At 43.2% G+C, this 16,725-nt stretch overlaps 2 protein-coding genes across 13 annotated transcripts in view; one reads left to right on the plus strand and one right to left on the minus strand.

Moving 5' to 3' along the window:
* Positions 1–3,602, minus strand: part of S100PBP (S100P binding protein) — a 31,589-nt gene extending 27,987 nt beyond the window's left edge. For 3 of the 9 annotated variants that reach the window (XR_014232370.1, XM_082345755.1, XM_082345756.1), the window contains exon 1: positions 3,466–3,588. The gene's annotated coding sequence lies outside the window, so the exon portion shown is untranslated. The other 6 variants (XM_082345750.1, XM_082345751.1, XM_082345757.1 and 3 more) reach the window with 6 other exon arrangements.
* Positions 3,603–3,744: 142 nt separating this feature from the next.
* Positions 3,745–16,725, plus strand: part of YARS1 (tyrosyl-tRNA synthetase 1) — a 28,786-nt gene continuing 15,805 nt past the window's right edge. Inside the window, exons 1-4 of one of the 4 annotated variants that reach the window (XM_082345524.1) lie at positions 3,745–3,974; positions 7,179–7,325; positions 7,462–7,637; positions 14,499–14,628. In XM_082345524.1, the coding sequence (XP_082201650.1) occupies positions 3,918–3,974; positions 7,179–7,325; positions 7,462–7,637; positions 14,499–14,628 (510 nt within the window). In that variant the 5' untranslated portion in view covers positions 3,745–3,917. Of the gene's footprint in view, positions 4,124–7,118; positions 7,326–7,461; positions 7,638–14,498; positions 14,629–16,725 lie in introns of all 4 variants that reach the window. The other 3 variants (XM_082345527.1, XM_082345526.1, XM_082345525.1) reach the window with 3 other exon arrangements.

Raw genomic sequence — 16,725 nt, forward strand, 5'->3', positions numbered from 1 at the left:
GCTTCCCTTGATTTCCCAAGTGGAATGGAATAACATGAGAAATAACCATGAATGTGGCCAAACCCCACTGGAAGAAAAACATCATTACTTGCAAACTTTACTATGCACACAAAGGACAACTATTCTTCATAACCACTGAAAGCATCAATTCCTATGCCACATGACATCCACAGGCACAGAGCTGGCTCTTCTGAGCTTCTCTCATAGAATGTTCCAATAGGTCTAGGAGCAAAAGCATGCAGAACAATACCATATACATATAACATTTAACTTGCACAAATCATTCTCTTCACAATTTTATTTCCTCATTTAAAAAAATACTTTTTATTATAATTTAAAACATACACAAAAACAGCATAATAGTATAATGAATTCCCACATACCCATCACACAGCTCCAACAACTATCGACCCATAGCTAACCTTGCCCCATCCACTTCCCCCTTTACCAGATTATTTTGAAGCAAGTCCCAGGAATCACATCATTTCATCTGTAAATAACAAGAATTCCTTATCATAAAATATCCAGTTCATATTTCCAGCTATTTTATGTCACATTTTTTAAGATTAAAAAAAAAATCAGTATCCAAATAAGGGCCATATATTACAATCGGCTGATAGGTCTTGTAAGTTTTTTAATCTACAGATTCCCATCTTCTTTTTTCCTTACAATTTATTTGTTAAAGAAACAATAACATAAATTGTGTATGGATACATATATATATATCATTAAATAGGAATAAGGAACACCAAGTTCAGGATAGTGACTACCTCTGGTGGTGGTGGTGGGGGAAGAGGAATGGCAAGGGGGTGTGAGTAGCTTCAGTTCTATCTGTAATGTTTTATTTCTTTAAAAAACATTAATAAGAAAAGACCTAAAACAATAAAGCTGGGTGGTGGGTATAACAGTATTTGTTATTGTTACATGGTATAACTATAATTTTTATATGCTTGAAATATTTAATAATAAAAACATTTTAAAATTAAGAAGTCAGTGGGGAAAGATACAATGATTACATTTAGAAGTTTCAAATGTCCTCCCTTGTAAAATAGGGACCATCACAGTACCTACCTCATAAGGCTGTTGCAAGAATTAATGAGATCATGAACATCAAAGTACTTAGCATACTACAGGCACAAATGTAAAAGCTAAGTAAGTAGTGGCTGGTTATTATTTTACCCCACCATCACCATCTCCCTGACCCCTAAAGAGTCAGTCAGTCTTAAGAGAAGCACAGTAATGGTAGGAAAAGATTGTTAAACCGATAGGAAACTTCCCCTGGTCCTTGCCTGTTAAGAAATTATTCAGTATGCTCTAATCCCTTCTAATTTAACCCAGCATCTTGTCAACCACACTGTCATAATAAATTGGTTAAACATGAGGCCGTATGGACATTTGAAATATCAGGCAAATTCTGCAAATTAACAGTCACTGAAGTGAGACACTGGACTAAAATTCAGAGACCTCTGTATTTCACTTGAAGTCTCTGAACCTCAATACAGATGAGAACACCATTCTGAAAAAGGGGGGATAATTAGTCACTGTTAACTTCAAACACGGATTATCATGAGGATCAAATGAGGGGATGTTTATGAAAGTATTCTAAACCTGAAATCCTTATACTAATGAAAGTTGATATTTAATAAATCTCTGCAAGGGAGGAAAAAAAATCTCAGATAAAACCGAAGTTCTAAAGTGAAGTTCCACAAGACAGCCTTAGTACTTCCCTGTCTGCCATTCCACCATCACCTGCCTTTCTTGGCACTTGCTTTGTAGTGATCTGAAATATGAGGATCTCCTTATTTTTAAAGGAAAAATATTTTCCCCATCTCCCAAGTCTATCTCTTAATTCTCTGCTCCCCATCCCTTCTGTGACCCTATTCTGTCCTTCCATGTCTCTCTCACCTGTCCACCCCCCTCTTCACACTTCAGTTTACCACCCCCTCCCTCTGTTCTCTAACCTCCTGGTTGCAACTTCAGAAATTGGCTCCCTTTCTATTTTTATCGTACCTAAGAAAACCTACTGCCTTAAAGCACAAAGCCTTATTTTATTCAGGCCACGAAAACTGCAACACCAGACACAACCCCACATCCCTCTTTCAAGGCTCTAAAGCCAAGACCATTACCAAGCTGTATCTGACAGGTATGGCCAAGGGAAAGGATTATTTCCAAGAGACAGGACTTCCCCAATGACGTTTGATTTCCAACCTTTCCTACATGCAATACATGTGAGACATACAGCACTAAAGGCACTCAGTAGGCTTTATCACTCCATAAAACGGCCATAAAGTTTAATCAAAATCAAACTGAACTGAAATTATTTGTAAAAATTGTGCAACGCCCTTTGCTGTAAACACTACAGGACAGAAAAACGACCCAGGGCTGGAAATCTCTGCTTGAGGTAACGTTTCGCTTAGATGAGGGTGCCAGGACTTTCCTCCCACATGGGCATAGAGACCAAATACTTCCCAGCTGCAGCAACAGGTTTCTTTTTAAAAAGAAAAATGTCTTTGAAATGATTTAGACAGGTTTGCTAAAGCTTGAAGCCTCTAACAAATCCACAGGAAACTGGAGGTCAGGTTGGGGCAGCAGGTAGGCAACTCAATCACTTCCTCTCGGGGGCCCACCCTGCAGTGCCAACTGCCCGCCCTCCAGCCCAGGAAGGAACCGGTGCCGCCTCCAGTCCTCGAGCGCTAGGAGGAAGGGGGATCGCAGTTCACCCTTCTTAGGATACGGCTTGGCCGCCCCCAGCTCTCCCTCAGAAGCGCTACAGCCGCGACACGGCATCGCCCTCGGGGCAGGGCCTTCGCACTTCCCTCCTCCGGCTCCCCTCCTCCCAAAAGACCAAGAGTTCCCGCCTCCCGCGAAAGGCGGGAGAAGCCCGGGGCTTGCTGCCCACCCCTCCCCCAGCAGGAGCGAAAGCGGCCCGCCAGCAGGCCAGCGCAGTGCACCCTCACCCTGCGGATGACTGCCCACCCCACACCTCAGCTGGACCCGGGCCTCTGCTCCCCCCTGGGGCGGCTCAGCCTCTCCACCCCCCACCCCGCCGCTCGCAAGGCGCGGCCGGAAAGTCCGCGATCTTCTGCCTACCGACACCCTCCCGGCCCCGTGGGGTAGAGGGCAGAGGCACTCCCTCCACCTCCACCTCCAGCGCCCCCCAGCCCCACTGGGTAGGGAGAACGGACCTCACTCCCCCTCTCGGGTAACCAGACGGCCTCCCTTTGCCTCGGCAGGGTGAGGGGCATCTATCGCCCGCCGACGTGGAGGTGGGGGGCAGAGACACTCCCCCCGCCCCCCGCCGCCATCACCTCAGAAACGAGAACGAGCCCTTCTCCCGCCAGGGTGAGGGCCTCTCAACCCCTCAACGGGGCGGACGGCTTGCGCGGCCCTCTGGAGAAGCAACAGGCGCCCCCATCCCCCTCCCAGCCGAGGAACGCCGACCCCCCTCGTCCCTCGGCTGTTCACCTCCAGAAACCGGGCCCAAGCCTAGGTGAACGACTGCACCTCACTCCGCCCCCTCCGCCATTTTATCGCCCCCTCCCCGACCTCCCCCACCCCGAGGCTGCCGGGCCAGCGCCAGGGGGAGGGCAAACAGGCAGTGATTGGCAGGAAACCGCCCCGCCTCTCAAAAGGTTGCGCCCCGCGCAGGCGCCGCAACCCCGCCCTCCGCACCGCTTACCCCACCTACTGGCTCCACCCCTGTTCGTCTCATCGACCCGCTCGACTCTTCGCTGCTCCTGACTCTTTCCTGGCTGCTGGTAGGAGGACAAGGGTCCAGGCCGAGCAAGCCGAGCGACGAGTTCAGCTGATGCAACTTAACTGGACCTGCGTGACAGTTCCCTGCACGCGGCGACGGCGGCGACTGAGAAAGGGGCGCGAGTGCTGGGGTGAGCGCGGGAGACGGAGGGGACAGAGCCATGGGGGACGCTCTGAGCCCTGAAGAGAAGCTGCACCTTATCACCCGGAACCTGCAGGTTGGGCCTCGGGGTTGGAAGTGCGCCGTTGGGGACTGGGGGCCGGAGGTCCAGTGATCCTGGGCCCCGCTACGGGCTCATAAGTGTGTGGGGCCTGGGACTCCGCGCCGAGGCCGCTCTGAGAGAGACTGCAGTCCTCCTGCCCGTCGGTCAGTACCGCAGAAATCACAGTAGGCTCACCTCCTATGTGCAGTTACTTGTGTTGAGCCAGGCTTCGAATCCAGGGCTCCCACCCCACCCACCCTATTATGTGCCAGGCGCGGTGCTAGGCGCTGGGGGATACGTCAGGACCCTGCCCTCCCAGAGCATGTCTGGAGGAAATCAGACGTTTAAAATGACCCATAATCCAAACACTTAATTACAGTCTAAACGAGTACTGGAAGGTACTTTACGCGGAGATCTTTCTTGAAAGGAAGTTACGGGGGAGGGCCGGGGGGAGTGTCAGGGAAAGCTGAGGAAGTGACCTCTAAACTGCGCCCTGAAGGATGCGGATCACTTCTTCTCTCCATATATGTTCGTGCTGGTTCCAGGCACTGCAGGAGTAGAAGTTAACCAGAATAATGGGGGCTAAAAACGTGTCAGGTAGAAGGAATCCAGGTCAAGATCCAGAGGGGAGAAAGAACCCTGTGGTTCAGAGAGAGGGCTAACTTGGCTGGAGTAAAGGAAGCAAAATGCAGATCAAGCACTTAGGAAATATTGCTCATTCCCTTGACTCTTTCAGGCCTCTACTGTCACACTGTCTGGAAGGCCTTTCTTGGCCACTTTATTTAAATAACAAACCCCTGCCACCAGAACTGCCACATCCCTTGCTCTGCCTTTTTTTGTTGTTGTTTCTCCATAGAACTTACCACCATCTGACATCCTATACATTTTACTTGTTTGTTTAGGAGGCATAAGCAGGGAGCAGGTCATGAGGGCCTTGTAAGCTATGTTTAACATTGGGCTTTTAGGGGCTTCCCTGGTAGCGCAGTGGTTGAGAATCTGCCTGCCAATGCAGGGGACACGGGTTCGAGCCGTGGTCTGGGAAGATCCCACATGCCGCGGAGCAACTAGGCCCGTGAGCCACCACTACTGAGCCTGCGCGTCTGGAGCCTGTGCTCCGCAACAAGAGGCCGCGACAGTGAGAGGCCCGTGCACCGCGATGAAGAGTGGCCCCCACTTGCCACAACTAGAGAAAGCCCTAGCACAGAAACGAAGACCCAACACACCCAAAAATAAATAAATAAATTTAAAACAAAACAAAAAAATTGGGGTTTTAGAAAGGGCAGTGGTTACATTGGTTGGGCCACAGCTTCTTTTTCTCTTTTTATGAGATACAATTAACATATCATAAAATCCACCCTTTTAAAGTGTGCAATTCAGTGGGTTTTGATGTAGTAACAAGGTTGTTCAATTATCACCATTATTTAATTCCAGAACGTTTTCATCATCAAAAATAACCTGTACCCATTAGCAGTCACTGCCCATTCCTCCCATCTCCCCAGCCCTAGGGAAACACGAATCTGCTTTCTGTCTCTAATTTACCTGTTCTAAACATTTCATATAAATGGAATCATAATATGTGGCCTTTTGTGTCTGGCTTCTTTCACTTAGCATAATGTTTTCAAGTTTCATCCATGTTGTTGCACTTATCAGAACTCTATTCCTTATGATGGCTGAATAATATTCCATTATATGAATATACTACATTTTGTTTCTGCATTTGTCAGTTGATGGACATTTGGGTTATTTTCACTCATAATTTGATCTTAACCAGAGATTCTTGCATGCTTCCCCTTAGCCAGATCCTTTGTTTCCTAATCTCTCTCCATAAAATAAAGAGAGGTTGGGAAGAAATGACACACAGAGCTAGTGGCATTGCCTTACTCGGGTTTTAAAGGGTAAGTGATATGACCTTTCCTTGAGTAGTGAAAACTCGCCAAGTATCCAAATAGTCAGGGGTTCAGAGGATCAGCCTCCAGCTGGCTTGGAACACAAGATTTTAACGGATCCTACTAATAGCTGATTCAAACCAGCAAAACAATTTTTGTCTTTCATGGCTTCCAACAGCCCCCCACAAACTGTCACCTGAAGAAACACTAAAAGCTCTTATCAGCAGCATACTAGCCTATTAGGATTTTTCCAATATTGTCTTAGGGCAAAAGGAAATTATTATTAAAGTATTTAAATAGGTGAATGATAATCAAATTTTGGTTTTTAAAGACCTCTCTGGCTTCCTTTTGGGACATGGATTGGAGAGAACAAGAGTAGATGTGGGAGACCTGTTAAGAGGCTATTACGGTTGTCTTGGTGTGATCTCTAATGATGGCCAAGACTAGGTTGGTGGTGTAGAGGCGGAAAGAAGTAGGAGGACTTAAGAGCTGTTTCAGAGTAACTTATGCAACTCAGTGAATGATACTACCAGTTATTGCCCTGGGGTGAAACTAAGTGAAAAAGATGGTTGGGGAGTGAGGTAAGAAGGTGAAAGCATGAGTTTAATTTTGAACATGTTGTGTTTGAATTAACTGGGTTGATAACAAGTACATGTATATAGGTGTGAGCAGGAGATCTGGTAGTTACTAGCTCATAAGTAGTAATTGAAGCAACTGAGGAGGATCAGTTAGGGAGAATGTAGAGTAAGCAGAGAAGAGATAGGGCCCCAAGGATTGCTATTATTTAAATGATCAGGAAGAAGAACAGCTGCAAAGAAATCTGAGTCCCAGCAGCCAGAAAAGTAGGAGGAAAACTAAGACAGTAAAATAGAGAAAACCAAAAGAGGAGATTGTTTCAGGGGGAGTGAGGACTAAAAAGTATTCACTGAATTTAGCAACACGGAGGCCATCTGTGATCTTAGCAAGAGCATTTTCAGTGGTGTGATGCTGTATGGAATTCAGACTAGAAGGGGAGATAAGAAATGGAGAGCAGGAGAAGAGACACCTTTCAAGAAGTTGGCTGTGAAAGGAAGGAGCATGAGCTGACAGAGGGGAAGATACGGTTAGAGACGTGCTCCATTCCCCTAACGTCAGTGTCTCTGCACTGGAGTGGTACTGGCAACAGCACCGGCTTTATTTGGCTCTCACTCAGCACTGAGAGCCTGGCTAGACCTCCCTGCTGGCTCTGAGCCTGGACCCTCAGTGAAATATACCTTTGTTTTCCTTGTCACAGGGTAAAGGATGAGCAAGGTGGGGCACTGGCATTAAACCAGCTCTTCTGCTTCCACAACAGGAGGTTCTAGGGGAAGAGAAGGTGAAGGAGATACTGAAGGAGCGGGAACTTAAAGTTTACTGGGGGACAGCAACCACAGGCAAGCCACACGTGGCTTACTTTGTGCCTATGTCTAAGATCGCGGACTTCCTGAAAGCAGGATGTGAGGTAAGAACTAATGTTATAAAGCAAGCAGTTGCCTTTGGGCAACGGCCAAAAGAGAGACTTAACAAGACTTACCTCACTTGTTTGGAGGTACTTGGACAAATTCACATTTTCATGGCCCCTTATCTCTTATGCCCAGGTAACGATTCTGTTTGCGGATCTTCACGCGTACCTGGATAACATGAAGGCCCCATGGGACCTTCTAGAACTCCGAACCAGCTATTATGAGAATGTGATCAAGGCAATGCTGGAGAGCATTGGGGTACCCTTGGAGAAGCTCAAGTTCATCAAAGGCACTGATTACCAGCTCAGCAAGTAAGTGCTCAATCATCCACCCTCCTTGTGGCTCTGGTGCTTCTAGCTAGTTACAGGCCTGGGGGGTCAAGGATTAGAAGCTGTTGGGCTCTACCTGTTAAGAACCATTAAAAATTGTATACACTTTGTCCTTTTAATTCATCCATCAAAAACCTACTGACTAGTAAATACCTAGGTACCATACTGTTTGCTGGAAATATAAGTGTAACCACAACAAAGTCCTTGGCCTTGCAGACTTCACAGCATATGGGAGAGTGGTGAAAAACTCAGCCTCACTTTCTCCTTCCAGCCTCAGCAAATAATGATAAAAGAAATGTGAAAGAAAACTTCATATTTGTAACATTAACATACATATAATTTTATGCCCTAATTTTTTAATCTATAGTTTCCTAAGTAACTGCCGCCCACTCCCCCTATCCCCTGGCCGCTGCCTCATAGTTTCCACATTCTTTAATTTTTTTAACCTCTCAAATAAGCCATGTATCACTCTAATGGTCACTTTTGCATTTAAACCCTTAGAACAACTTTTTAAGGTAAGCATTGTTCTATCCTATTTCACAGATAAGGAAATAGATTCAGATTTAACTTTCCCAAGTTCATGCAGCTAATAAGTAAAAGGACTGATGATGTGAACCCAGATCTTGCTTACAAGTTGATTTCTCTTTTTACTTCATCTAACTTAATTTTCTTTACATTCCCCACTGTTGGACATTTAGAGTTTTAAATAAAGCATATACCTCAGAGATATTGCAGGTTTGGTTCTAAACCACCTCAATAAAGTACATATCACAATAAAGGGGGGTCACATGAATATTTTGATTTCCCAGTGCATATAAAAGTTATGTTTAAAAAAAAAAAAGTTATGTTTACACTATACCATAGTCTGTTAAGTGTGCAGTAGCATTATGTCTAAAAAAAATGTGCGTGCCTTAATTTAAAAATACTTTGTCATGGGCTTCCCTTTTGGCATAGTGGTTGGGAATCCACCTGCCAATGCAGGGGACACGAGTTTGAGCCCTGATCCGGGAAGATCCCACCTGCCGTGGAGCAACTAAGCCCGTGCGCCACAACTACTGAGCCTGCACTCTAGAGCCCACGAGCCACAACTACTGAGCCCGCGCACGAAGAGCCTGTGCTCCACAAAAGAGAAGCCACTGCAGTGAGAAGCCCATGCACCGCAATGAAGAGTGGCCCCCACTTGCCGCAATTAGAGAAAAGCCCGCATGCAGCAACAAAGACCCAACGCAGCCAAAAATGAAATAAATTAAAAAAAAAAATTAATTAAAAAATAAAAACACTTTGTTGGGGCTTCCCTGGTGGCACAGTGGTTAAGAATTCGCCTGCCAATGCAAGGGACATGGGTTCGAGCCCTGGCCTGGGAAGATCCCACATGCCGTGGAGCAACTAAGCCCATGTGCCGCAACTACTGAGCCTGAGCCCTAGAGCCCGGAAGCCACAACTACTGAGCCCACGTGCCACAACTACTGAAGCCTGTGCACCTAGAGCCCATGCTCTGCAACAAGAGAAGCCACAACAGTGAGAAGCCCGCACACCGCAACGAAGAGTAGCCCCGGCTCACCGCAACTAGAGAAAGCCCGTGCACAGCAACGGAGGCAACACAGCCAAAAAATTTAAAAAATAAAATAAGATAAATAAAATTAAAAAAAACCACTTTGTTGTTAAGAAAATGCTGACCATCATCTGAGCCTTCAGCAAGTCATAATCTTTTTGCTGGTGGAGGGTCTTGCCTCGGTGTTGATAACTGCTGACTGATCAGGGTGATGGTTATTGAAGGTTGGGGTGGCCGTGGCAATTTCTTAAAATAAGACAACAGGGGAGTTTGTCACATCGATTGACTCTTTCACAAACAATTTCTCTATAACTTGCAATACATTTTCATAGCATTTTACCCTCAGTAGAACTTCTTTGAAAATTGGAGTCAGTCCTCTCAAACCCTGCCAGTGCTTTATCAACTAAGTTTATATAATCTTCTAAGTCTTTTGTTGTCATTTCAACAGTCTTCATAGCATCTTTTTTTTTTTGAATTTTATTTTATTTATTTTTTTATACAGCAGGTTCTTATTAGTTATCCATTTTATACATATCAGTGTATACATGTCAATCCCAATCTCCCAATGCATCCCACCACCACCTCCCCCCGCACCACTTTCCCCCCTTGGTGTCCATATGTTTGTTCTCTACACTTCATAGCGACTTCACCAGGAGTAGTTTCCATATCAAGAAACCACTTTCTCTGCTCATCCCTAAGAAGCAACTCCTCATCTGTTTAAGTTTTATCATGAAATTGCAGCAATTCAGGCTCCACTTGTAGTTCTAGTTCTCTTGCTGTTGCCACCACATCTGCAGTTACTTCCTGCACTGAAGTTCTGAACCCCTCAATTTCACCTCTGAAGGTTGGAATCAACTTCTTCCAAATCCTGATCATGTTGATATTTTGACTCCTTCCCATGAATCACAAATGTTTTTAATGACATCTAGAATGGTGAATCCTTTCCAGAAGGTTTTCAATTTACTTTTCCCAGATCCATCAGAGGAATAACTGTCTATGGCAGCTATAGCCTTACGAAATGTATTTCTAAAATAATGACACATGGAAGTTGAAATTACTCTTTGATCCACAGGCTGCAGGATGGATGTTGTGTTAACAGGCATGAAAACAACATTAATCTCATTGTGCATCTCTATCAGAGCTCTTGGGTGACCAGATGCATTGTCAATGAGCAGTAATGTTTTGAAAAGAAACTTTTTCTGAGTAGTAGGTCTCAACAGTGGGCTTAAAATATTCAGTAAACCATATTATAAACAAATGTGCTGTCACCTAGGCTTTGTTGTTCCATGTATACATCACAGGCAGAGTAGATTTAGCATAATTCTTAAGAGCCCTAGGATTTTTGGAATGATGAATGAGCATTGGCTTCAAGTTAAAGTTACCAGCTATATTTGCCCCTAACAGCCTGTCCTTGAAGCTTGAAGCCAGGCACTGACTTCTTTCTTGCTATGAAATTTCTAGATGGCATCTTCTTCCAATATAAGGTGGTTTCGTCTTCATTGAAAATCTGTTGTTTAGTGGAGCCACCTTCATTAATTATTTTAGCTAGGTCTTCCAGGTGACTTGCTATAGCTTCTACATCAGCACCTGCTTCTTCACCTTGCATTATTATGTTATGGAGATGGCTTCTTTCCTTAAACCTCATGAAGTCTGAAGCTTGCAAAACCCCTATTGATGTCACTATGGCAAAAAATTTCAGCTTGTTGAAGGCTCAGATGATGGTTAGTGTTTTTTAACATTTATTAATTAAGGTATGTACATTTTTTTAGGCATAATGCTATTGCAAACTTAATAGACTGCAGTATAGTGTAAACGTAACTTGTATATGCACTGGGAAACCGAAAATTTGTGTGACTCACTTTATTGCAATATTCATTTCCTTGCAATTGTCTGGAACTGAACCCACAATATCCCCAAGGTATGCCTGCAATATGAAAGATCACTGATCACAGATCACCATAACAAGTATAATAATAATGAAAAAGTTTGAAATATTTAAGAGTTACCAAAATGCGACACAGAGACATGAAGTGAGCAAACACTGTTGGAAAAATGGCACCAATAGACTTGCTTGATGCAAGGAAAGTTTGCCACAAACCTTCAATTTTTAATAAACACAGTATCTGCAAGGCACAATAAAGTGAAGTGCAGTAAAACGAGGTCTGCCTCTACTAAGAAATTCACCCAGAATACAGCCCAGAGAGATGGACAAAAAAACTGTAAGCGTGGGCTTCCCTGATGGCGCAGTGGTTAAGAATCCGCCTGCCAATGCAGGGGACACGGGTTCAAGCCCTGGTCCAGGAAAATTCCACATGCCACGGAGCAACTAAGCCCGTGCGCCACAACTACTGAGCCTGCACTCTAGAGCCCGCGAGCCACAACTACTGAGCCCGTGTGCCACAGCTACTGAAGCCCATGCGCCTAGAGCCTGTGCTCCACAACAAGAGAAGCCACCACAACGAGAAGCCTGCTCACCGCAATGAAGAGTAACCCCCACTCGCTGCAACTAGAGAAAGCCTGTGTGCAGCAACAAAGACCCAACTCAGCCAAAAATAAATAAATAAATAAATTTGTTTATTTATTATTTTTTTTTAAAAAAAGAATACTCAGTGGCCAGAAACCAAGTGAAAGTGGAAATACAAAGAGATTTGTATTTCAATTAATCTAAGATGCTTTAAAAAATACTGCTAATTAGGGACTTCCCTGGCAGTCTAGCAGTTAAGACTCTGCACTTCCACTGCAGGGGGCACAGGTTCAATCCCTGTCAGGGAACTAAGATTCCACATGCCATGTGGCACAGCCGAAAAAATAAAATAAAAACAACAACAACAAAAAATATTGCTAACTAATCTATGACATACCTTTATTTTAAAAAGTCACCTAGATTTCAGAGATGCTCAATGTTTAAAAAAGTGTGTCTTAGAATCTGTAAAATACAAGAAGAACACTGAAGACTACATGTACCTTGAGGGAGCTCGTTGAATTGTATGTGCTTGAATTTTGATTTTTGTGGCCTCGCAGACCACAATGGGGTAAAAAAAAGGAAAAGATAAAACTAGAGTACTAGGCCAAAAGGTCCAATATTTGAGTAATAAGTGTTCCAGAAAAGAGAACAAAGAGTCAGAGGGAAGGAAATGAAGTACTAATTTAAGGACAATTAAAGGACATGAGTTTCCAGATTGAAAGGGCCTGTCGAGTGCCTAATACAATGAATGAAAATAAACCCACACTAAAGTACACTGTCTTGGGACTTCGCTGGCAGTCCAGTAGTTAAGACTGCGCTTCCACTGCAGGGGACACAGGTTCAATCCCTGATCTGCGAACTAAGATCCCGCATGAAAAATAAATAAATAAATAAATAAATAAATAAATAAATAAAATGCATTATCTTGACATTTTAAAGCACTGGGGACAAAAAAAAGTATTATACAAACTTCCAAAGGGACAAAAGAAATCACATACAAAATGTCAGGAATCATAATGGTTTTGTGTTTCTCCAAAGGAACAGTGAAAGCTAAAAGGGGATGAAGCAAAACCTTTAAAATTCTGAAGGAGAGGAATTTCCAACCTAAAAATCTGTACCCACCCAAACTACCATGCAAGTGTAGTGGTAAAATATCTGAAAATATTTATTGAAAAAAATTATTTTCATGTTTTTGTTGGCTATTTGTGTTTCCTTTTCTGTTAATCAAGTATCTATGCAAGTGTTTTGGCCCATTTTTTAACTTTTTTTTTTTTAGGAGTTCCTTGTGTGTTCTAGATACCAAGTCCTTTTCATTTATATAGCATGAGGATAGAGAATTAACTACTGGAACAGAATAAAGAGTTCAGAAATAGGTCCTCACTAATATGGAAACCTGATATATGCCAGAGCTGGCATTGCAGGTCAGCAGAGCAAGAATAAACTTTTTAAGAAAAAATGGTGCAGAGACAATTGGTTATACACATAGGGAAAAAGATGATCCCTTCATTTCAAGTAGATTAAAAATTTAATTGTAAAGGCCGAACTATAAAACATATAAAAGACAATGTATAAAGCTGTCCTATGATCGCAGGTCAGGGAAAATTAAACCAGACACACCAAAAGCACAAATCACAGGAAAAGATTGATGAATTTACCTTCATTACAGTTAAGACCTTCAGTACATCAAAAGTAAGATAAAGTAAAAAGACAAGCCACCAACTGGGAGAAGATATTTATAACATATATAACTGACAAAGGAGTAATGTCCAGTATTATATGTCAAAAACTGCAAAATCAGTTGTCAAAAATGAATCAATCCAGTAGGAAAAACTTAAGTAGGCATTTCACAGAAGAAACCAAACACCCAGTACATTTTTGGAAAAATGCTTAACCCCCTTGGTTATTATTCAAAGAAATATAGGTTAAAATTACAGTGAGAAACCATTCCTGCTTACCAAATTGGCAAAATTTAAAATAGAGTATTAAGTAATAAAATTGATTAAAAGCCACTCTGTAAAATAGTCTGACATTATCTTGAACTGAAGTTCAAGATGCAAATTCCCTATGATCAAGAAATTCTACTCCTAAGCATATATAAAGGAACTTGCACATGTATACCAGGATACACATATGAGAATATTTATAGCACATTGTTTAGAGATACAAACATAGTATAAAACAGGAAAGAAATACAAAAGTTCAGGCTTGTGGTTGGTTACTCTGGAGAAGGAAGAAGTGGGATCGTGGAGGGGTGCACAGGAGCTTTACAAGTGATAGGTCCCTTAAACTGAGTGATGGGTAGTCTATTCTTAATATTGTTCATTATTCCTTACATGTGTTTAAGTTAAAAGAAATAAAAAAGACAAGGAAGATAGACTGAGAAATTCTGATGTTTATTTAATAGGCATTCCAAAAGAAGAGAGTAGAGGGGAATGGCAGAGAAGCCCTATTTCAAGAGATAAGCAAAGAAAAAGATTAATTAAAGCCATCTTCAAAAAGGACAAACAAAAAAAGTAGTATTTATTTTTTAAAAGAATATCCTTTTTTCTGGCTGTGCCACATGGCATGCGGGACCTTAGTTCGCCAACCAGGGATCAAACCCAGGCCCCCTGCAGTGGAAGCTCGGAGTCTTAACCACTGGACCACCAGCGAAGTCCCGATAAAGTCATATTTTAAAGGAGAGGATAGACTGCTCACGTTTTAGAAATTACCAGGCAGTGTGCTCTCTGAATGTCTTAAGATCGGGAGAGTAAATTAACACCGCACTTTAGGATTAAACTGAGGCCTGGGCCCCGTCTTACAGCTGTCCCCTCTTGTCTCTTCTCAGAGAGTACACGCTAGATGTGTATCGCCTCTCCTCTGTGGTCACACAGCATGATGCCAAGAAAGCGGGAGCTGAGGTGGTGAAGCAGGTGGAGCACCCTCTGCTGAGTGGCCTGCTGTACCCAGGGCTGCAGGTACCTGGGAGGGATGGAGTTGCCCGATGACCTTTTCTGCTCTAACTACTGGTCACAAACCTCTCTCTCAGCCCCAGGCAGACCCATATACTGGCTGTTCCTTCACCTTGCCATAGGCCTTCCTTCCTGTCTTCCTTCCCCCCACTGCCCCTCCCCCAGGCTTCCTGGACCACTGTTTGACTTCTTCCCCTACCTGTCTGTCCTTTAAAACACTGCTCATCTCACAGGTCTTCTTTATGGGTAATCATGGTCCCTTAATTGAAGAACATTAATTTCAGAGTGATAAGTGAAAATAAATTTTAAGCATGACCTTATTTCCCATTAAGCAAAACAAACACATCATATTTCCTGTGTGTGCATATTTGTATGAGCATGGAGAAAGCATGGAAAAATTCAAGCCAAGCTATTGATACTGGTTATTAGCTCAGGAAGGTAGGATGAAAATGTCGGTAGACTTAGCTTTTCCTTTGTATATTTCTCTAACGTTTGATATAAGAAAATCAAGTCATACAAACTACTGTATATAAAATAAACAAGATCCTACTGTATAGCACAGAGAACCAGATTCAATATCTTATAATAAATTATAATGGAAAAGGATCTGTAAAAGAATATATGTACATAATATATATTATATACATATGTAGAATATATATTTTTTTATATACATATATAAAAAACTGAATCACTTTGCTATACACCAGAAACTAACACACATTGTAAATCAACTAAACTTTAATAAAAAATTCATTTAATTTAAAAAATAAATTTTTTTTAAAAACTTGAAAGAGAGAAAAGAAAATCAAGTCTTCCCTTGGTCAGGCACTCTAGATCTACAGTGTCCACTATGGTAGCCTCTTGTCATAGTCATATGTGGCTATTGAAGTAATTAAAATTAAAATGTTTAGTTCTCCAGTCACACTGGCTGTTATTTCAGTTTGCTCACAAGCCACGTGTGGCTAGAGGCTAACCTGTTGGACAGCACAGATATGGAACGTATTCATCCTCACAGAACATGCTGTTGGACAGTGCTGTTCTCACATTCTAACTGCTTGCTCACCTTCCCTTCCTCTCCCCCCTGAATCCGATCGGACACTAAACGTTATCAGTTCTATTTCTTAAAAATCTCTTAAATTCCTTTTTGCTCTACATCCTCACCGACTTGGTTCATCGTTATTTCTCACCTGGCCTCTCACAGCAGCCTTCCGGCCGTTTTCTTTATCTCTAGTCCTCAGGCCGCCACTCCACACTCTGCCGTCTCACTGGCGTGATTTTTCTGCAGTGCGTGAATCATGTTTCTTCCCTCCTCAAAATCATTCACTGGCCAGGGTGTTGCTAGGCACCCTCACATGGCATTCGGGGTCCTTACCAACTTTTCTTTTCTTTTTTTTTTTTAATTAATTAATTTATTTATTTTTTGGCTGCACTGGGTCTTCATTGTGCGGGCTTTCTCTAGTGGCGGTGAGCTGGGGCTACTCTTCATTGCGGTGGCTTTTCTTGTTGCAGAGCACAGGCTCTAGGCGCGCAGGCTTCAGTAGTTGTGGCACTCGAGCTCAGTAGTTGTGGCTCACGGGTTCTAGAGCGCAGGCTCAGTAGTTGTGGCGCACGGGCTTAGTTGCTCCGCGGCATGTGGGATCTTCCCGGACCAGGGCTCGAACGCATGTCCCCTGCATTGGTAGGTGGATTCTTAACTACTGTGCCACCAGGGAAGCCCTTTACCAACTTTTCTAACCTCATCACTCACCATTTCCCACACCCCTTGGAGTCTGTGCTTTTGCAGACTGAATCACTCATAATTTGCCTAAACACTTCACACCTCTGTGCCCTCTCACATTCTGTTTCCTCTGCATGGTGAAAAACATCTGTATATTCTTCAAAACCAAGCTCAGCCCACAATCTGATTCTAGGCAGCCTTCACCACCACCAGTCTGAACAGAGATAATACTTTCTTTCTTCGTGTTAGCATGTTCCTTAAATGAACATGTAAGTTAGCCCTTGGCATGCTGTATAGAAATTACGTATTCACGCGTCTCTCTCCCCAGCTAGTTAATTGGCTTCTTGAAGGCAGAATCTGGGTCTGATTCATCTCTGCATCCA

This window comes from Balaenoptera borealis (assembly GCF_965194805.1).
Source record: "Balaenoptera borealis genome assembly, chromosome: 1".
Lineage (NCBI taxonomy): Eukaryota > Metazoa > Chordata > Mammalia > Artiodactyla > Balaenopteridae > Balaenoptera > Balaenoptera borealis.